Source organism: Euphorbia lathyris, chromosome 3 (genome assembly GCF_963576675.1).
Source record: "Euphorbia lathyris chromosome 3, ddEupLath1.1, whole genome shotgun sequence".
In the NCBI taxonomy this organism is placed as follows: Eukaryota; Viridiplantae; Streptophyta; class Magnoliopsida; order Malpighiales; family Euphorbiaceae; genus Euphorbia; species Euphorbia lathyris.
This window is the reverse complement of record NC_088912.1, coordinates 37,221,706-37,244,085: the sequence shown is the minus strand read 5'-3', so window position 1 is coordinate 37,244,085 and position 22,380 is coordinate 37,221,706. Positions and strand designations below refer to the sequence as shown.

The window sequence follows — 22,380 nt, the reverse complement described above, 5'->3', positions numbered from 1 at the left end:
TGTACTTATCATCTTGTTAGTTAGAGATAATTACATTTGTTCATTAATAAGCTAATTACAACTTTGGTGATCATTAATAAGCTATTATATTATATTCTTCCCAACACTAACTACAAAAATCATTTTATCAATGTTGAGGCATCCACATTAAATATTAGAGGTGAAATTAACAAATTTAAAATGTTAAGAGCAATAAATATCATTAATCATTAATAAAGTTGAAAATTACAAGCAGAAATGATACCTTATCAAAGGCAATGACATTAAATAATGCATAGGCTTGAAAGAAAAGATCCAAATAGGATAGGATAGGATAGGAGTGGATAATCTAAACCAACTGAAAAATGAACACAATAACTTATAAGAACATCAATTCTTACATTAATCTAACAATAACTGATTCAAAGAATGAAAGTCAGTCAGCATGTTTCTTCTTTAGGGAGATTTTCACATTCGCAGTAGCTGGGCACACTGATGAATATGGACAATTAAAGCATTTCCAACGCTCGTCCTCGGGAGCGAAACTGGCTTTTTTTCCATACAACCAGAAATCCAAACACTTCTCCATTTGAGTCTTGACCCAATCAGCTTCATATGGAAATTCAACTTCATCAATCAAAGAGTAGTCTTTCTGAAACTCGTATCTGCCTCAAACTCAAGAAATGAACAACGGTTTCTGCCATAAATGAAGACAAAGAAAATGCAAGAAACTTTCACCTCAATATCATCTGGTTACTGGCTGGTACCAGCACGCTACATGTATTTAACATGTATCTGATCATGTCTTCAAGGTTCTGCATCGCAAACTGAAGTATAAGAACTTCTTGAATTAATAGCAAGGTTATGAGTTAGTTAGTATTCATCTCAACAGCTTCTACTCAACATCTTAATCCTCAGTCAGTAATCTCCCCTCAGCTAGATCTAAAACAGCTCCCATAAATTGATGTTATCTTTCATTGACATTTGATATTGGATATAAAATAGAACTTCTAACACTCTGAATTTGCAGAGTGAATGCAAGTAACAAAGTAAAATGGGAAAAAATTTCACCTGTGCTGGAAAACCTGCAGCAGCAGTGATTCTTCTGACATCACTAGACAACACACTATTTGGATCCAGCTCATAGGAATCAAAGAATTCTTTGGCCTGGAACCTTTGAGCAACTAAGTAGTCCCACAAAAGCTTATAGAGCATCACCTGTAGCCTGATTGTCAAACCATAGAACCATAACATATTAACATATGCACATACTGAAGGTTGAAGTTCAGAACAAGCACCAGTGAATAAAGAATAATACCTTCCATTCCTTTTTTGTGGTTCAGAAGGAAGGGTGTTGCTTGCACGGGTTTTTGTATCAACTAGTATTGGGTTTCTATTTTCTCCCTCAGCCTCAGGCATTCTGATTTCATCAACACTTCCTGTGAGCCATACACCATGTACCAAGCCAAATCTGAAGTTAAGAGAAACTTACAAGTTACTAACAGAGTAAGGAAATAATGCTTGCAGAATGTACCACCCAAAGCTCCATGTACATTATGTATGCCATATGGAAAGGTTATTATAATGAGGTTCAGCCAATTTACAAGATAAAGATAACATTCTGGACCACACCGAACAGAATAAATCACATTCAGGATTAAGGCTTTGTATAAGAACAAAGGCGATGTCCAAGATTGTGCCAACTATCGGGGAATCAAATTAATGAGTCACACTATGAAACTTTGGGAGCGAGTGATTGAACAAAGGCTAAGGAGGACGGTGAAGATCTCGGAAAACCAGTTTGGCTTTATGCCGGGAAGATCAACTATGGAAGCCATCCATCTAATGAGACAATTAATGGAGCACTATCGAAATAAGAAGAAAGACTTGCATATGGTTTTCATTGACTTGGAGAAAGCATATGATAAGGTACCAAGGGAAGTACTTTGGTGGGCCTTGATAAGGAAAGGCATTTCGCGGAAATATATTGACATCATAAAGGACATGTATGAGGGAGTATGCACGAGTGTACGTACTAGTGTTGGGAAAACTGAAGAGTTTCCTATTACGATTGGAGTGCATCAAGGTTCCGCACTAAGCCCATTTCTTTTTGCCATCGTTATGGATGAACTAACAAGTTCACTTCAAGATGGTATACCATGGTGCATGCTGTTTGCAGATGATATTGTGTTGGTTGATGAGACGAAAGAAGGAGTGGAGATGAAGTTGGAACTATGGAGGCAAACTCTAGAATCTAGAGGCTTTAAGTTGAGTCGAAGTAAGACAGAATATTTGGAGTGTAAGTTTAGCGGCCGTAGGAGTAGGGAGGCAGGGACAATCACCCTAGATGGGAGAGTTGTTCAGGCCTCGGATTGCTTCCGGTATTTAGGATCTATTATCCAAACGGATGGAGAAGTAGATGGAGATGTTGCCCATAGGATTAAAGCTGGTTGGTCGAAGTGGAAGAGTGCTACGGGTTTCCTTTGTGATCCCGGCATGCCTAATAGATTGAAGGGAAAATTCTACCGGACGGCAATTAGACCAGCATTGTTATATGGTACGGAGTGTTGGGCAGTGAAACACTGCCACATCCATAAGATGTCGGTGGCGGAGATGCGTATGTTGAGATGGATGTGTGGTCACACGAGAAAGGACCGGGTGCGTAATGAAATAATTAGGACAAAAGTAGGGGTTACATCTATTGAGAATAAAATGAGAGAAAACCGACTAAGGTGGTTTGGCCATGTGAGACGTAGAGCGCTTGATGCGCCGGTTAGGAGAACCGAAGAGTGGCAAAGGGATGTAGTGGTGAGGGGTAGGGGAAGACCTAAGCAAACTTGGAGGAGGGTGATCGAGAGTGATATGAGTTTATTGGGAATTGAGGAAAATATGGTAGTGGATAGGACGGAGTGGAGGGAGCGAATCTGTGTCGCTGACACGACTTGATTTTCACGGTTTTATATGATGGTTCATGTTAGCCGACCCCGAATCATTTCGGGACTAAGGCTTTGTTGTTGTTTGTTGTTGTTGTTGTATCATGTTGAAACAAGACTAAATTGCATACTATAGTTAATAAAAAGCAAAAACTAAACCATGAGCTTCTGGTTCTTTAGCAGAGATGGAACCGTAAACAAGTATGATCCCATAAGGTAAGAACAAAAAGAACACCATTTCCTTGTAATCACATGATATAAACACAACTTGGGGAGCAAGCCATGACAAAAAAAATTGCACTATGTGATGGAAAATTCTGTATACATATCATTAACCCAGGTCAAAGTAGCAGAAAACATAAAGGCTATTTCAGTGGCATTATCCAAAATGCTAATTAAAACTCAATTAGCTAATTATTTGAGATAAGAATTCAGAATCTAAAAAAAAAGAGTTCATAGATACTAAAAAGATATAACAGGTTTTGTGTTTTGTTTTAGAAACATAATATATTACTTCAATTAACCAGTTAATGAAACAGAAACTTACACTGGGAGTTCACGTGTTAATCCTTCATATAACAATTGATTTACACCAGTTATGAAATTGAGGAACTTGACTGCCCATTTATCTTCATCTGATTCAACACTAACTTTTTCTATTTTCATAACCTGCACACGAACAAAACCGGGATAATAACAATACAAAAGACCTTGCAATATCACAAAATCAATATTTGAATTTTCAAAGGAACAAACCATGATCCATCATATAATGATGGTATGAGAAATTAAATGTTTAAAATCATACCTCTTTTTCTTTTCTCTTATGGTGATGAACGCCTACTTTCATAGCTTTAGTACTTATTTTTCTTTCCCCACTCTGGAGAATAAACGCCATTTTTCTTTGGCACCATTCCTGTAGTTACCAACATGAAGCAGAAAGAAAATATTTAGGCAAAGGACGTTTATCAAAATTCACAAATTCAACAAACATGAAATATATTAACCAGTCATTCCAAACAGCATATAAATTAAACTTGAGAAAAATTGTAAGTCGTTGTTTTCTATTACAAGAATGATGCTGGGTAATCAAGTCAGCATAATTGTAAGTCAACCCGTCAGCAAGAGTAAAATCAAGAAGTCGGAATGCTGAGTTATCAAGTCAGCATGGCTGTGATCAGCATGGTACTGAGGTGATAATACAGGTCAACATGGTCTTGCTGTGTTACCACTGGTCAGTAGGTCTTGCTGAGTTTGTACATTTTTTAGTAAGGATATTTTGGGTATTTTCACAACTTTGTAAAGGCTATAAAAGGTCTGGGTTGGGAAGTAGTTTTATACGAGAGATTCTTAGACTAAGTCATAAGTGTACACTGTGATAATCTGAATTGGGGATTGGGAAAACACGAGAGTTTCTGGAAAAGGAGAAACTGTTTCAATCTTGTTGTAATCTCCATTGATTAGTGAAGTTGCTGGATGTAGGCAGTTAAGCCGAACCAGGGTAAATTCTGTGTGTATTCTTTTTATTGTTGTTTCAAGATCCAATCTGTGATCTTTGTGTACTTTGTTTCTCTGTGTGGTTGATTGATCGTTCGAAGCGTAGTTCAACAATTGGTATCAGAGCTAATCAAGAACAGAGCAATGGGTTTTACAAAGATCGAGATCGAGCGTTTCAATGGTAAGGGAGATTTTGCTGGAGACAGAGGATGAAGGCAATCTTGGTTCAAATGAAGGTTGCGAAGGCTCTGAAGGGCGAGAAGGAATTTCCGGCGACAATGACGAAGGAGGAGAAAGAAGATCTTCTTGAATTGGCTTACAGTACGATCGTCCTGTATCTTGGCGATAAAGTGCTAAGAGAAGTTTCGAAGGAAACCTCAGCTGCTGGGGTTTGGCTCAAGCTTGAACAGTTGTACATGACGAAGACACTTACCAATCGGGTTTATCTTAAGGGAAAGCTTTTCGGCTTCAAGATGAACGAGGACAAGCCAGTAGAAGAATATCTTGATGATTTCTCAAAGATCATAATTGACCTAGAGAACATAGAGGTAAAGATTGAAGATGAAGATCAGGCCATAATGATCTTGAATTCTTTACCCCAGTCTTTCAGTCATTTTGTTGAAACCATGAAGTACGCTAGAGAAACACTAAGTCTGGAAGAAGTTCTGATGGCGCTAAAGTCAAAACAGATTGAGGCCAACACCAACACTGAAGCTGCAGAAGGATTGTTTGTTCGTGGAAGGTCTGAGAAAAATGACTCTCACAAGCCAAAGAACAAGAACGGGAAAAAGTCCAAAACTACATCCTCAAGCAATAAAGAAGGCAAGGTCTACAAGTGTTTTCACTGCCATAAGGAAGGACATTTCAGGAAAAACTGTCCTGAGAGGAACAAGAGTCTAGGTCAGCCTAAAGATCAAGGTGAAGCCGCTGTGGTAGAAGAAGGTTATGAGAGCGCTGAGGTCCTTGCTGTCACTGATAAAGATCCAAACACTGACTGGATCTTGGACAACGGATGTACGTTCCATATGACTCCCAACAGGACGTGGTTCGAAGACTTTCAAGAGGAAGGTGGGAGGGTTCTTCTAGGCAACAACAAGTTGTGCAAGGTACTGGGTCAAGGCTCCATTAGGCTGAAGATGTTCGATGGTCAAGAAAGGATTATGACCGGTGTGAGGTATGTGCCAGAACTGAAAAGAAATTTAATTTCTTTGGGTACGCTTGATAAACAAGGATACAATTATAGAGCCGAAGGGGGTATCATAAGGATATCTAGAGGACCTTTAGTTGTTATGAAAGGTACCATGAGTAATGGCCTATACACACTCCTAGGTAGTACTGTGTTAGTCTCTACCGCAAATCTCACCGAGTCTAAAACTGATAGAACCAATCTTTGGCACCTTAGACTAGGTCACGTGAGTGAAGTTGGTTTACATGAACTTAGGAAGCAGGGTTGTCTTGGTAAAGATCACATAGGAAAGATAGATTTCTGTGAGAACTGTGTCTTAGGGAAGTCTAGTAAAGTCAAGTTTCCTAAGTCAGCAATACATAGAACCCAGGACATTCTTGAGTACATTCACTCTGACCTATGGGGGCCAACAAGAACTAAGTCTCATGGTGGGAGGACCTATTTTATGACTCTTATTGATGATTACTCTAGAAGAGTATGGGTTTATATTCTAGCTCATAAGAATGAGGCTTTGCAAACGTTCAAGGATTGGAAAGTGTTAGTGGAAAACCAAACAGGAAAGAAAATCAAAAGGTTGAGAACCGACAATGGTTTGGAGTTTCTTGACAAAGATTTCATCACTTTGTGCAAGAAGTCAGGTATAACTAAACATCATACCGTTCCTGGAACTCCACAGCAGAATGGCCTAGCAGAGAGGTATAATAGGACTATCCTAGAAAGAGTTAGGTGCATGTTAATCCAATCCAGTCTCCCTAAGTCTTTCTGGGCTGAAGCAGTGCAAACTGCGTGTTACCTAATCAATAGGTGCCCATTGTTGGTCCCTTGTAAGGTTGCAAATATAGTTCCAAGGGGGGGTTAGGAACTATTTTACCCTTTTTGAACAGATTTCTTTTCTTTAAGAAAAGTTTATAAAACAGTGGCACTTAACACTCAGCAAGACACTGGCTTAGTCAACTAGTGACTAGGACAGCTTCGTTGCTTAGGTCAGGAAATAGCACTTAGAGTCTATTCCTGAACCTGCTCGTTTGTAGCGCACAACTCAGCTTGACCTCTTTTACTTGGTCAGTTTTAGTTTGTTTTAAGCAAGCAATATGAATAAGGAGTTAAGGTTTAGAAATACTTCACTCAGCAGATTTATCCAGGTTCGGCTTCTTCTAAGCCTACGTCCTGTCCCCGGAACACCTCCGAGATTTCAAATCCTCTACTGAGCTCTTTAAAGGTAGAGCCTCAAACCTTTTACAATATCAGCAATTGAGTATGACAAGAGTACCTTCCTCTATACTTCTACTCAATCCTAATCTCTCCGCTGAGTACTTAAAACCGAGTACCCAGCCTCTCCTTTCTACTTCTAGAAATGATAAAGATTTTGTCCTAAACAACAATTGCTAGAACACCTTAGATGATTGAAAAACAATCACTCTAGACTTTTACACAAATGAATAGACTTTGTAGTGTAAGAACTTTGCTTTTCTTTTGATGGAGAACTTTTGTATACGTTTGGCCAGCGTAGCGGCTCTTGCTCAAAGTTCTCTGAAGAATGTGGATTCTGAATGCTCTATTTATAGAGAGCTATGAGAGCTTCTGGTTATTTCGAATTTCGAAATAACCGTTGGAGGGAAACGGCTTCATGTCTCTTTCACTTAGTCTGTTCAGCAGTTCTCCTAGCCAATCAGATTCCAGCATCTTCTGTTCTTCGGTCAGTGTGGCAGTATGTTCCTCCAAATCGGGTAATGTCAAACAGACAGCTTTCTGCGTCTTCTGTTCTTTACCAACAGAGGAAATACTTGGTCTGGAAGTTGCTTTGTAGTCAGCGGCTGTCTTGTACGCTTTGTCGAGACAGCTCAGCAGCTTCATACCGAAGTTGTCTACGTGGATCTTCTCGATCCTTCTTTTCTCAGCATGCGTTTCATTACTTCAACGGCATCGTTTTGGAGATACGCAGGCTGAGTGATCTTTGGCTTGTTTGACTTGGGCCTTGATTTCCATATAGGGCTTGAGCCTTATGATCTTTATGTCTTATGATAAATTATAAACTCAACATTGAACAAACACATTAGTAACACTAAATCAAAGCATTTAAACTTAGTGTGTTGTAGAATATTTACTTTCACTTAATTAATTTTGTCAAATCAAAATCTTGTGGAAAGGTGTTTCAACAATCTCCCCCATTTTGATGTTGGCAAAACTAATCAGTAAGGAACTCAGCGTTGAGCTCCCCCATGATAGTTGACCTTTTTTATTAAGTGAACTCCCCCGTCAGGGCTGAGCTACTGACTTAGTTTTATTCTAAACATTCTAAGGTTTAATTGAATAAGTCTAAGGTCAGTTTTCAGATATAGGTCAGCTTATGGGACATATTCTATTTTACTCAGTATTCAACGGAAGTAATGTATAGTGACAGAGCGCTGAGTAAATTATTTGTTCAATGGTTTATATTTGACAAGTTCAAACATTTATACGCAGCATGCATTCAGATAGTTAAATAGTAATGCAAGTATTCCAAAAGTAACAGAAGTTAGGCATATTGAATTTTTTTTAAAACAGAAAAGAATAAGGACAAGGCAAATAATAAAATTCTTCTTCCTAACTTCTATCTTCTAACTCTCTAGTTTCTAACTTAGAGTTCCTTCTCCTTAGTTGCCACTTTTCTCCCCCGTTTTGCCAGCATCAGCAGTAGGCAAATTGACGGTAGGGGCAGGAGAATTGGCCTGATCCTGCAGCACACGTATTTGACCCTCCAAGGAATTCATGTGACTGACCATAGTCAGCATGAGTTCGGTCATTTTGGTCAGTTGAGCATGTGGTGGTGGCTGCGGCTGGACAGAGGAGAAGTGATTGATCAAATCATGGATTTCACGCAGAATATGGTGAGTGACAGGTGGATCAGAGGACTGAGCATGAGTTGGTGGAGGATGGGCTTGTTTTTGAAGCAGAGTGTTAGCTGAGGCGATGACACGCCGTCCTGACTCAGTGGCACCTAGATGTGCATATTTGGCAGGAGAGGGCTCACACTGAGTGCCTTGTGTAGTGACAGGACTACAAGGCTTGTTGACCTCAGGTGCTGAGTTGCTTTGAGTTTGAGGTGGGAGTGGAGCTTCTTTTGGACTTACAGGGGTCTTGGCTTGTTTCTCTACGGGAGGAACAGAGGCTTGATTTTGTGGAGACCCCTCTTGAGCAACATGACCCTCAAGAACAGGTTCTTCAGCTGTTCGCAGCTTCTTCTCAGCTGACTCAGCTAGGTCTTGATCAGCTTTCCTCTTGTTGCTTTCTATCAGCCTTATCTTTCTCGGGACAGTATGAATATCCTTCGAGCATGCTCCCTTTTTCTTCTTCTTCTCAGCTTCAGCAACCTCAGATGGCACAGTGGACGGATTCTCAGTTAGAGGTTCATTGATTGGTTCTGTACCCTCAGCAGTGTGAGCGGCTTCAGCCATAACATCATCTATAATGGCATCCAGGTTAGCCAGATTTTCCATTTCTCTAATGGGTTGCTCATCCTCAGCCATAAGATTCTCCTCCTCAGGAGTGGCATTTTCATCATATCCTCTAAGAGGTTGGCTATGTGAGAGTCCATTCAGCAGACGTGCAGTGATAGCAGTTCCCGTTGAACTTATTTCACCAACAGTCTCTATGTTCTTGTCTTGTATTATCCTGGTGATGAGAGAACCTAAACGGAGCTTCCTTCCACTTCTTTGGAAAGCCCTGACCAAAAATACAGGCATGTTGAAAGGAGTGCTGGTCAGCATATTCCAGATGAAACATTGTTCAAAATTAGAGGTAGATGAGGGAGAGCTGAGTTTAGGGAAGATAAAGTTGGTCAGCAAGAAGTGGGCCATCTTCTAATTTTTCCCCATGCAGGTGCTGGGTACTTCTCCCTTGTAGTTTCTGGGTTTACAGAATCCCTTCATCTTCTCTGTGATGGCTTTCGGTATCGGCTCCTTTGTGGTTCTGAACTGGATCCCTGTATTTGGTATCTCTAGCAATGTAGCTAGATATTCAGGGGTTATCACTATCTTTTGACCCTTGACTGCGATCTCTAGATAGTCAGAGTCATCTGCATCAACATGCAGGTTGGAGTAGAACTCTCTTACCATTGTCGGATAGGTTTGCCCGGACAGAGAGAAGAGACCTGTCCATTTGTTGTTTTTGATCCATTCACAGAATGGAGTCTCTGAAGAGATGAAGTCAGGGTGGAAGAATCGACTTCTTAATACCTCTTGATTCTTAGCCCAAGAGTGTACTTTAATCATTTTTCTCATTAGGCTAGTTGAAGGACCAGCCTGGTCAGAGGATTTGAGAGTTGGAGAGAAATAACTTTCGTTGTAAGACATTTTTGAAGTTTTGAAGCTCTTTGGAAAATTTTGAAGCTTTCTTAGGGTTCAATGTATATGTGACGAGGGTAGTGGGTTAGTATTTACTATTTATAGATTTTATGGTTTAGGGTTCCGTTTGAATTTTATCCAGTTTTGCTCTGGGTTGTCCAATCGACAGAAACCCTGACACTTATGACACTATTAAGACGTTATTCGGCGCATGCGCAGTACAGGTGTCACTTCGCGTGTAGTGACATTAAATGCTAATAAGTGCTTTTACTTAGCGTTTGTTGATATAAACGTTTCATATTCTAAGTAGTCAGTGCATTCTTTAAGGATGGTTTTTAGTTCAAGTTCGAAAACTAATTTACTCAGTGTGCAAGATTACTCAGTATTGTATATTCAGTCAGTTTCAATGACATACTCAGCAAACAATAAATCATTCAGCATGTAATTCATTCAGCATTCAATATTCATTTAGCACAGAAATTTACTGAAGAGGATTAAACATACCAATTGCTTCTCTCAGTATGCTAAATTGCTCTCGTGCTAGAGGCTTTGTAAAGATATCAGCAAGCTGCTCGTCTGTTGGCACATAAGTCAGCTTGATTTCTTTCTTGAGTACATGATCTCTGATGAAGTGATGTCTTATGCTGACATGTTTCATCCTGCTGTGTTGAACTGGGTTCTTTGAGAGGTCAATTGCACTTTTGTTGTCGCATTTGACTTCAATTGTCTTTGTTTGAACACCATAATCTTCAAGCTGTTGCTTAATCCAAAGGACCTGAGCAACACAGCTTCCAGCAGCAATGTACTCAGCTTCAGTTGTGGACAGGGCTACTGATGCCTGCTTCTTGCTGAACCAAGATACAAGACATCTTCCTAGGAATTGGCATCCTCCAGAGGTGCTTTTTCTTTCCAGCATGTCTCGTCTATAGTCAGCGTCAGTGTATCCGATGAGTGTAAAGTCATGAGTGTTTGGATACCACAGACCTGCATTTACTGAGCTTTGCAAATATTTAAGGATCCTTTTTACGGCTATGTAATGGGATTCCTTAGGGTTAGCTTGATATCTAGCACAATAACATACTGAGAACTGAATGTCCGGTCTACTTACTGTTAAGTAAAGTAAAGAGCCAATCATACCTTGGTATAACTTGCTGTCTACTGACTTACCATTCTCATCAGCACAAAGGACAGTGTCAGTGCCCATAGGAGTGGATATTGGCTTACAATGTTCTAGTTCATATTTCTTCAATATCTCCTTGGCATATTTAGCTTGACTTATGAATATGCCATTCTTTCCTTGCTTGATTTGAAGTCCGAGGAAGAAGTTGAGTTCTCCCATCATTGACATTTCGAATTCAGTCTACATTTGTTTGCTAAATTCCTTGCACATAGATTCATTAGTAGCACCGAATATAATATCATCTACATATATTTGTGCCAGCAGGGTATCTTTACCCTTTCTCTTAATGAATAAGGTTGTATCAGCTTGACCCCTGACGTAACCTCTAGTCAGTAAAAAGTTGGTCAGCCTCTCATACCAAGCACGTGGTGCTTGCTTGAGTCCATACAGAGCCTTTTTGAGTTTGTAAACGTGGTTTGGGAACTTAGAATCCTCAAACCCTGGAGGCTGATTTACATAGACCTCCTCGTCTATTACTCCATTAAGAAAGGCACTTTTGACATCCATTTGAAACAGTTTAAAGTTCATGTAAGATGCATATGCACATAAAATCCTAATAGCTTCTAGCCTTGCCACTGGGGCAAAGGTCTCACCGTAGTCAATACCTTCTTGCTGACTGTAGCCCTGAGCTACAAGTCTTGCCTTGTTTCTGACTACGTTTCCTTGCTCATCTAGCTTGTTCCTGAAGACCCATCTCGTTCCAATGGTCTTTTGGCTCCTAGGATGTGGCACTAGCTCCCATACATTATTTCTCCTGAACTGATTGAGTTCCTCTTGCATGGCATTCATCCAGAATTCGTCATCCTCAGCTTCGGCAAAGTTCTTCGGCTCAAGTACTGAGACAAAAGCTACATTGCCGAGATACTTCCTTAGTTGATTTCTTGTCATCAGCGTATTTCCAGCTGAGTCAAGAATTGCATTTTCTGAATGCCCTCTTGGGACTCTTATCTCCTTTGGTAGACTTGTGTCTTGTTCTATCTGTGTTTCAACATTCTCTGCAGAAGTAGATAGGTCAGTGAAAGTAATTTTAGGTTCACTCTTACTCTTGGTCAGCCGTTTTATGAAGGACTCAGTAGCTGGTTCTTGATCAGCAGGTGCTGAGTTTGGTTCATCTTCTGTCAGCGGCTGGTATCTTCCTGCAGGGTTAGTTTCATCGAATTGCACATGTATAGATTCTTCTAATACTTGAGTTCTCTTATTAAAAACTCTGTATGCTTTACTGTTTGTTGAGTAGCCTAGAAAGATAGCCTCATCAGCTTTTGAATCAAATTTGGCTAAGCTATCTTTGGTATTTAAAATAAAACACCTACAGCCAAAGGCACGAAAGTATCCAATGTTGGGCTTTCGTCCTTTCCAAAGTTCATATGGGGTTTTCTTAAGTATAGGTCTAACTAAAGCCCTATTCAGAATATAGCATGTTGTGTTGACAGCTTCTCCCCAAAAATACTTTGGAAGCCTATGCTCATCCAGCATTGTCCTGGCAATCTCAACCAGAGTTCTGTTCTTCCTTTCAACAACCCCATTTTGCTGAGGCGTTCTAGGAGCAGAGAAATTATGGTCAATGCCGCTGGCTTCACAGAATTCAACAAACTTTTGGTTCTTGAATTCTCCACCATTATCACTACGGATATGAGCTAATTTTAGGTCTTTCTCATTTTCAATTTTTCTAACCAAGTTTGAAAATGTCTCAAAAGTCTCATCCTTACTGGTCAGCAGGATAACCCATGTGTACCGAGAGAAATCATCTACAATAACCAAGGAAAACCTTCTTCCACCCAGACTCAGCGGCTGGACTGGACCAAAGAGATCCAAGTGTAGCATTTCTAACGGACGCTTAGTTGAGACAATGTTTTTACTTTGAAAAGATTGCTTGGTTTGTTTTCCAGCTTGGCAGGCATGGCATAATTGATCTTTTTGAAATTTAAGTTCAGGCAGTCCCTCAACCAATTGCTTTCTTGCTAATTTGGCCAGGAGGTCCATGCTTACATGACCAAGTCTCCTGTGCCATAGCCAGGAATTTTCTTCCTTTGTGACTAAGCATACAGTTTTTGAAAACTTCTTTTCGAGGTTTAGCATAAAGACATTGTCTATCCGAGGGGCAGTTAAGATTAACTCATTAGTTTTACCCTCGTATATTTTACATCCAGTAGCATCAAATATAACTTTTCTCCCATTGTCACATAGCTGAGCTACGCTGAGTAAGTTATATTTGAGTCCGCTGACTAGGGAGACAGATTCAATAGTAGGGTTACCTCCGACGGTTCCTGAGCCTACTATCTTACCCTTCTTGTTGTCTCCAAAACTTACACTCCCTCCTCGTTTACGTTCAAACGTGATGAACTGAGTTTCATCACCCGTCATATGCCTTGAGCATGCGCTGTCAATATACCACATCTTTGACTTCTCGGCACATCTCAGGCTTACCTGCATTGTAACTAGTTACTCTTAGGTACCCAACTCTTTTTGGGTCCTGACTTGTTAGGTGCAACAGGTATAGCATCATATTTTATTTTATGGCGGCATGGACAGTATGGCCATTCTTTCCACAAAAGTCACAACTGACCTTCTGTTTAGGATTTTTTACTGACTTGTCAGCACCCCAGTGCTGAGCGTGCCAGCACACTTTAGTAGTGTGTCCTAACTTCCCACAAAAATCACATTGGACTTTTCGCTGGGGATTTCTTCTCTGCTGAGTACCTTGGTACTGTGTACCTTGATACTGAGTTCTCAGCGGAAAATTGTTTTTGTTTGGAACCTTTAATTGGTTCTGAATGGTTGTGACATCCTTCCTCAGTTTCTTTGAAACTGACTGGACTTCAGAGACAGACTCATGAATGATTTTCATATTTTCATGCAAAACTGAGTTGTCTTGAAGAAGGTATCTGAGGTCACTCAGTTTGACCTCTTCTACTTCATCACAGCGCCGGCTGAGTGCTTTAATCTTCCTATTACACTTTTTAACAAGTGTGTAGAGATCACTCAGGGCGTTACCCATTTCATTTCTGAGTTGAGAGAGTGAGATTACCTCATTAGATTGCTCTTCATTATCTGACTCATCAGATTGGTCAGCATGCTCAGAAATGCATGGCTCAGCAAGTTCGTCAGCCATAAAGCATATCTTCGCTGACTCGGTGGCCTCAGTTTCTGTTGATGAAGATTCATCACTGTCACTCCAAGTAGCCACCATTGCCTTCTTCCCACTTTTCTTGTCTTTCCTCAGCGCGGGGCAGTTTGACTTAATATGGCCATCTTGGTGGCACTCAAAGCATGTAATGGGCTTTGAGCTGTCCTTTCTGTATTTGCTGTCGCTTGAGTCAGCCTTATACTTATCAAAATTTTTGTAAGGCTTTTTGGAATATTTGTCGTTCTTCCTGAACAGCCTCTTCATCTTTCTTGTGAACATAGCCATCTCCTCATCATCAGTTGAACTCCCATCAGTGGAGTCAGCCTTCATGACAAGTGACTTCTGCTTCTTGTCATCAGATTTTTCTTTCACCTCAAAGTTCTTCATTGATATCTCATGGGTCAGCAATGAACCGATGAGTTCATCATATTTGTAGGTGGTTAAATCCCGAGCTTCCTCAACTGCTGTCTTCTTTGCTTGCCAGTCTTTTGGAAGACTCCTGAGTATCTTTTTGACTTGTTCTTCCTCAGTGAAGATTTTCCCAAGTCTCTTGAGCTCATTAATGATGTTGGTGAACCTTGCGTTCATGTCTGAAATGCCCTCATCATTGTTCATCTCGAACAGCTCGTACAATCTCATCTGCTGATTCACCTTGGATTCTTTTACTTTGTTTGTTCCCTCGTAGGTGACTTCCAGCTTTTTCCAGATCTCTTGTGCCGACTCACAACCTGAGATTTTATTATATTCTGCAGCATCGAGCGCACAGTGAAGCATATTGATAGCCGAAGCATGGTTTTGAAGCTTCTTAAGATCATCCTCTGTCCATTCAACCTCAGCTTTAACAACTGACTGGTCATCAACAACTTTCACAGGTACAAACGGGCCTTGGACTATAGATAGCCAGGCACTTATGTTTGTAGCTTGAATGAAGTTTTTCATCCTATTCTTCCAAAAGGTATAGTTTGACCCGAAGAATAGGGGAGGCCTGTTAATGGACAGCCCCTCAGGTAATATCTGAGTTGTTAGACCTTTAGTAATGAGCTTTTAGGCTCTGATACCACTTGTTGGTCCCTTGTAAGGTTGCAAATATAGTTCCAAGGGGGGGTTAGGAACTATTTTACCCTTTTTGAATAATTTGGGCAGATTTCTTTTCTTTAAGAAAAGTTTATAAAACAGCGGCACTTAACACTCAGCAAGACACTGGCTTAGTCAACTAGTGACTAGGACAGCTTCGTTGCTTAGGTCAGGAAATAGCACTTAGAGTCTATTCCTGAACCTGCTCGTTTGTAGCGCACAACTCAGCTTGACCTCTTTTACTTGGTCAGTTTTAGTTTGTTTTAAGCAAGCAATATGAATAAGGAGTTAAGGTTTAGAAATACTTCACTCAGCAGATTTATCCAGGTTCGGCTTCTTCTAAGCCTACGTCCTGTCCCCGGAACACCTCCGAGATTTCAAATCCTCTACTGAGCTCTTTAAAGGTAGAGCCTCAAACCTTTTACAATATCAGCAATTGAGTATGACAAGAGTACCTTCCTCTATACTTCTACTCAATCCTAATCTCTCCGCTGAGTACTTAAAACCGAGTACCCAGCCTCTCCTTTCTACTTCTAGAAATGATAAAGATTTTGTCCTAAACAACAATTGCTAGAACACCTTAGATGATTGAAAAACAATCACTCTAGACTTTTACACAAATGAATAGACTTTGTAGTGTAAGAACTTTGCTTTGCTTTTGATGGAGAACTTTTGTATACGTTTGGCCAGCGTAGCGGCTCTTGCTCAAAGTTCTCTGAAGAATGTGGATTCTGAATGCTCTATTTATAGAGAGCTATGAGAGCTTCTGGTTATTTCGAACCGTTGGAGGGAAACGGCTTCATGTCTCTTTCACTTAGTCTGTTCAGCAGTTCTCCTAGCCAATCAGATTCCAGCATCTTCTGTTCTTCGGTCAGTGTGGCAGTATGTTCCTCCAAATCGGGTAATGTCAAACAGACAGCTTTCTGCGTCTTCTGTTCTTTACCAACAGAGGAAATACTTGGTCTGGAAGTTGCTTTGTAGTCAGCGGCTGTCTTGTACGCTTTGTCGAGACAGCTCAGCAGCTTCATACCGAAGTTGTCTACGTGGATCTTCTCGATCCTTCTTTGCTCAGCATGCGTTTCATTACTTCAACGGCAGCGTTTTGGAGATACGCAGGCTGAGTGATCTTTGGCTTGTTTGACTTGGGCCTTGATTTCCATATAGGGCTTGAGCCTTATGATCTTTATGTCTTATGATAAATTATAAACTCAACATTGAACAAACACATTAGTAACACTAAATCAAAGCATTTAAACTTAGTGTGTTGTAGAATATTTACTTTCACTTAATTAATTTTGTCAAATCAAAATCTTGTGGAAAGGTGTTTCAACACCCATCATCTGCTATAGGTTTTAAAACACCTATGCAAATGTGGTCTGATTACCCAGAGGATTATGAAAAACTTAGAGTGTTTGGTTGTTCAGCTTTTGCACACGTTAGACAGGGAAAATTAGAACCTCGGGCTCTAAGATGTGTTTTTATAGGCTACCCTATAGGAGTCAAGGGCTATAAGTTGTGGTGCCTAGAATCTGGTTATAAGAAATCCATAGTCAGCAGAAATGTTGTGTTCAATGAGATGGATTTTCCTTATCGGAAAAACCAAGAAAAAACTCAGTTAGAACCGAGTAGTCCTAAGTCCATTCAAAACCTTGAGAGTGTTAAGAATGAGGTGGAGCTTGAAGAAAATAGTGAAAACACCCGTAAAACCGAGCAAGAAGTCAGTGATGGTAATGATACTGAGTCCAGTCAAAGCTATAGACTTGTTAGCGACCGTGAAAGAAGAGTCCCTAGGGCCCCGGTTAGATATGGTTTTGAGGACCTTGTAGCTTATGCATTTAGTGTTGCTAAGGAAGTACAAGAGTCTGAACCTGTAACCTATAGGGAAGCTGTGAATTCGGTTGACAAGGAACAGTGGCTTAACGCTATGAAGGATGAGATAAAATCCCTTGATAAAAATGAAACTTGGATTTTGGTAGATAAACCTTTTGATAAGAAGTTGGTCGGTTCAAGGTGGGTGTTTAAAAGAAAGGAAGGGATACCTGGTGTAGAGGAACCTAGGTTTAAAGCTAGGTTGGTGGCCAAAGGGTTTACTCAGCAGGAAGGTATAGACTTTAATGAAATCTATTCACCGGTTGTTAAACATAGGTCTATCAGGATTATTCTCTCTCTTGTAGCTCGTTTTGATCTAGAATTAGAACAGTTAGATGTCAAAACAGCTTTTCTTCATGGAAACCTGGATGAGGTCATATATATGCAACAACCAGAGGGTTTTGAAATAGGAGATAAAGACCAGCGGGTATGTTTGCTTAAGAAGTCTCTATATGGTCTGAAACAGTCCCCTAGACAGTGGTACATGAAGTTTGATGAGTTTATGATAAGTCAGGACTTTCATAGGTCTAGTTATGACTGGTGTGTGTATAGTAGAGACCTTAGTGATGGCTCTAAGATTTATCTCTTGTTATATGTTGATGACATGCTTATAGCTTGTCAAAACAAAGCAGCCATAAATCAGTTAAAGGCACAACTAAACACACGGTTTGAGATGAAGGATCTCGGGTCAGCACGGAAAATTTTAGGGATGCAAATTTCTCGAGACAGAGGAAGAAAGAAGCTATTCCTAAGTCAGTCAGTTTATCTGAGCAAGGTGTTAGAACGTTTTGGTATGACGAATTCAAAGGCCGTTCTCACTCCACTTGCAAGTCACTTCAAGCTGAGCAGTAAGCAAAGTCCTCAAACTGATGAGGAAAAGGAAGACATGGAAAGGGTGCCATATTCGAGTGTTGTAGGCTGTCTAATGTATGCGATGGTCTGTACACGTCCAGATTTGGCTCATGCTGTGAGTCTCATCAGCAGGTTCATGGCAAATCCAGGAAGAGCTCATTGGTCAGCGGTGAAGTGGGTGCTGAGGTATGTCAAAGGCTCACTGAGTAAAGGTTTGAGTTATGGTGGAGCTGAAGCCCTAGTGGATGATGTAGCAGGTTTTGTTGATTCTGATTATGCTGGTAGCATTGACACCAAAAAATCCCAAACCGGGTACGCATTCACTGTGTTTGGAACTGCAATAAGTTGGAGGGCAAGTCTACAGTCAGTTGTGACTTTCGCAACAACCGAAGCTGAGTTTATTGTTGTTACAGAGGCAGTATAAGAAGCTATGTGGCTGAGAGGAGTCTTAACGGAACTTGGAGTGACACAGATTGATGGTTTGAAGATTTACTGTGATAGCCAAGGAGCTATACATCTATCAAAACATCAAGTTTTTCACGAGCAATCCAAACACATAGATGTGAGAATGCATTTCGTCAGGGATGTGATTAGCACTGGTACTGTTCAGGTGGTGAAAGTGGGAACTGAGGATAACCCAGCCGACATGCTGACCAAATCTGTTTCAAGTAATAAATTTGAACATTGCTTGAAACTGGTTAGGATGGTCAGTGGTCCTTGAGTGTATTTTCTTCACTAGTTGATGGAGTGATTAGAAAGACAAGGTGGAGATTGTAAGTCGTTGTTTTCTATCACTTGCTGATGATGCTGAGTCAACAAGTCAGCATTGTAAGTCGTTGTTGTTTTCTATTACAAGAATGATGCTGGGTAATCAAGTCAGCATAATTGTAAGTCAACCCGTCAGCAAGAGTAAAATCAAGAAGTCGAAATGCTGAGTTATCAAGTCAGCATGGCTGTGATCAGCATGGTACTGAGGTGATAATACAGGTCAACATGGTCTTGCTGTGTTACCACTGGTCAGTAGGGTTTTCTGAGTTTGTACATTTTTGAGTAAGGATATTTTGGGTATTTTCACAACTTTGTAAAGGCTATAAAAGGTCTGGGTTGGGAAGTAGTTTTATACGAGAGATTCTTAGACTAAGTCATAAGTGTACACTGTGATAATCTGAATTGGGGATTGGGAAAACACGAGAGTTTTTGGAAAAGGAGAAACTGTTTCAATCTTGTTGTAATCTCCATTGATTAGTGAAGTTGCTGGATGTAGGCAGTTAAGCCGAACCAGGGTAAATTCTGTGTGTATTCTTTTGATTGTTGTTTCAAGATCCAATCTGTGATCTTTGTGTACTTTGTTTCTCTGTGTGGTTGATTGATCGTTCGAAGCGTAGTTCAACAAAAATGTTGCAGATTCATCATTCATACCGCGCCAGTGACATCAGAAACAAACAAGCCGCTCCTCTTCCTATAACGAAGATAGAAAGATTCTGGCGCCATATTGATATCCTTCTTCTGGATATAACTCAATTTCAAATCATCCGAATCCTGAATTTCAGATTTAGTAATAGCAGCAGGGGATTTTCTTTTGGAAAGAAAAGTGATTGGCCGGATTGACCTGACATTATTTTGAAAGAGACATGAACGAGTTGCTGCAATAAAAGCCATTTCTTCTTGAGATACAATCTGAATTGGAATGTCGTAGGTATTTGTAGAAGCATCTTTGGCGCCATGATTAGTCGGTTATTCTCAGATGAATTAGTGGGTGATTTTTGGTGGAGAAGTGAGCGTTAAGATCGCAGTGTTGAAGGTTGAGACATGTTCGTGACTTCCCTTTGTGGGATTGATGCTCTTTTGAAAGTTAAAGCAGCTTTCGAAAATGGGGATTTGTTTTTGTGTAGTATAATATAAAATTTAAAAATGAAAGAAGAACACATTTATTTAATTAGAAAAAGAAAAGATTTTTTTTTCAGTTTTTGTTTTTAGCTGCTATATATTTATTTAATTATATGTTGATTGTTTTTTTTAACCAGAATAAATGATCATATATAAATCCGACAAGCGTCCTCAACAATAGTGTTCAATAGCCAATCTGAAGGTTATCAAATCCGGACCGGACCGGCCGGTTCAACCCAGTTCGACTGGAACCAGTCACAGTTCCAGGCCGGAGGTGGTCCGGTTATTAAATCTTTAAAAACCGTTTAAAACCGGCCGGTTCAATCACAAACCGGTTGACCTAGTGTCGGTTATGCGGTTTGATCCGGTTTGATTTTAGACAGGTTTACTCAAAAAAAATATAAATTTTAACAAATGTAAGATTCAAACCTTGGACCTTTAACATGTAAACTTTAATGTTCACCACTACACTATCATTTCACTTATGTTTATAATTAACTATTTAAGAATAAATAATAATTGGTCCAAAAAAAAAAATAATAATGTTACAAGTTAAATAATTAAAATATGATTTAGTATTATTTTTCTATTTAGATAAATAAAGGGCGGCCCAGTGCATTATGCGTCTCCGCTAAGCGAGGGTCCGGGGAAGGCTCCCACCACAAGGGTGTACTGGGGGCAAGCCTTCCCTTGCCTTTTTTTTTTGGCAAGAGGCCGCTCCTAAGACTCGAACCTGTGACCTTCGGTCACACGACAACAACGTTTATCATTAAAAAATTATTTTATTTTCTCAATATTAACAAAGTTTAATTAATATTTTTTTAAAAAAATTTAATTAGTATTAAATTTTAAATATATACAAATAAATTTTAAAAATCTAATAAATTAAGATTGAAGTTGAATTATAAAATACATATCCTATTAACATATTTACATGTTAGTTATTAATAAAAGTAATCACTATTAATTTTAAAAGTATATTTTTTAATTTTTATATTTATTTGTTATGATATTAAATAAATATTATTAGTATAACTTTGATGGATATAGTTAATATTATACTATATTATAAGATTAAATTCGAATAGAATTATAATTTTCATATGATTTTTTAATACCGGTTAAACCTCGGTTGGACCCCGATTAAACCTCAAACCCTTAACCATTTGTCTTTTCCGGTTCTTTGACCGGTCCAGTTTTGACAACCATGAGGTTGAGACATGTTCGGGACTTCCCTTCGTGGGATTGATGCTCTTTTGAAAGTTAAACCAGCTTTCGAAAATGGGGATTTGTTTTTGTGTAGTATAATATAAAATTTAAAAATGAAAGAAGAACACATTTATTAATTAGAAAAAGAAAAGATTTTTTTTCAGTTTTTGTTTTTAGCTGCTCTATATTAATTTAATTATATGTTGATTGTTTTTTTATTTTTGAACCAGAATAAATGATCATATATAAATCGGACAAGCGTCCTCAACAATAGTGTTCAATAGTCAATCTGAAGGTTATCAAACCCGGACCGGACCGGCCGATTCAACCCGATTCGACTGGAACCAGTCACAGTTCCGGGCCGGAGGTGGTCCGGTTATTAAATCTTTGAAAACCGTTTAAAACCGTTGAAACCGACCGGTTCAACCACAAATCGGTTGACCCAGTGCCGGTTATGCGGTTTGATCCGGTTTGATTTTAGACAGGTTTACTTAAAAAAAATATAAATTTTAACAAAGGTAAGATTCAAACCTTGGACCTTTAACATGTAAACTTTAATGCTCACCACTACACTACCATTTCACTTATGTTTATAATTAACTATTTAAGAATAAATAATAATTGGTCAAAAAAAATAATAAATAATAATGTTACAAGTTAAATAATTAAAATATGATTTAGTATTATTTTTCTATTTAGATAAATAAAGAGCGGCCCGGTGCATTATGCGTCCCCGCTAAGCGAGGGTCCGGGGAGGGCTCCCACCAAAAGGGTGTACTGGGGGCAAGCCTTCCCTTGTCATTTTTTTTTTGGCAAGAGGCCGCTCCTAAGACTCGAACCTGTGACCTTCGGTCACACGACAACAACGTTTATCATTAAAAAATTATTTTATTTTCTCAATATTAACAAAGTTTAATTAATATTTTTTTAAGAAATTTAATTAGTATTAAATTTTAAATATATACAAATAAATTTTAAAAATCTAATAAATTAAGATTGAAGTTGAATTATAAAATACATATCCTATTAACATATTTACATGTTAGTTATTAATAAAAATAATCACTATTAATTTTAAAAGTATATTTTTAAATTTTTATATTTATTTGTTATGATATTAAATAAATATTATTAGTATAACTTTGATGAATATAGTTAATATTATACTATGTTATAAGATTAAATTCGAATAGAATTATAATTTTCATATGATTTTTTAATACCGGTTAAACCTCGATTGGACCCCGGTTAAACCTCAAACCCTTAAC

General features: G+C 39.1%; 1 protein-coding gene across 1 annotated transcript; it reads right to left on the bottom strand.

The window, feature by feature from the left end:
* Positions 1-188: 188 nt before the first annotated feature.
* Positions 189-19,675, bottom strand: LOC136222617 (exonuclease V, chloroplastic-like). Its single transcript, XM_066010362.1, has 7 exons — positions 19,436-19,675; positions 3,721-3,828; positions 3,460-3,581; positions 1,298-1,450; positions 1,051-1,204; positions 718-794; positions 189-644 (listed from the first exon to the last, which is right to left on the bottom strand). Exons 1-7 carry the CDS (start codon positions 19,673-19,675, stop codon positions 416-418), a joined length of 1,083 nt encoding a protein of 360 aa, XP_065866434.1. The 3' UTR covers positions 189-415.
* Between the last annotated feature and the right edge of the window lie 2,705 nt (positions 19,676-22,380).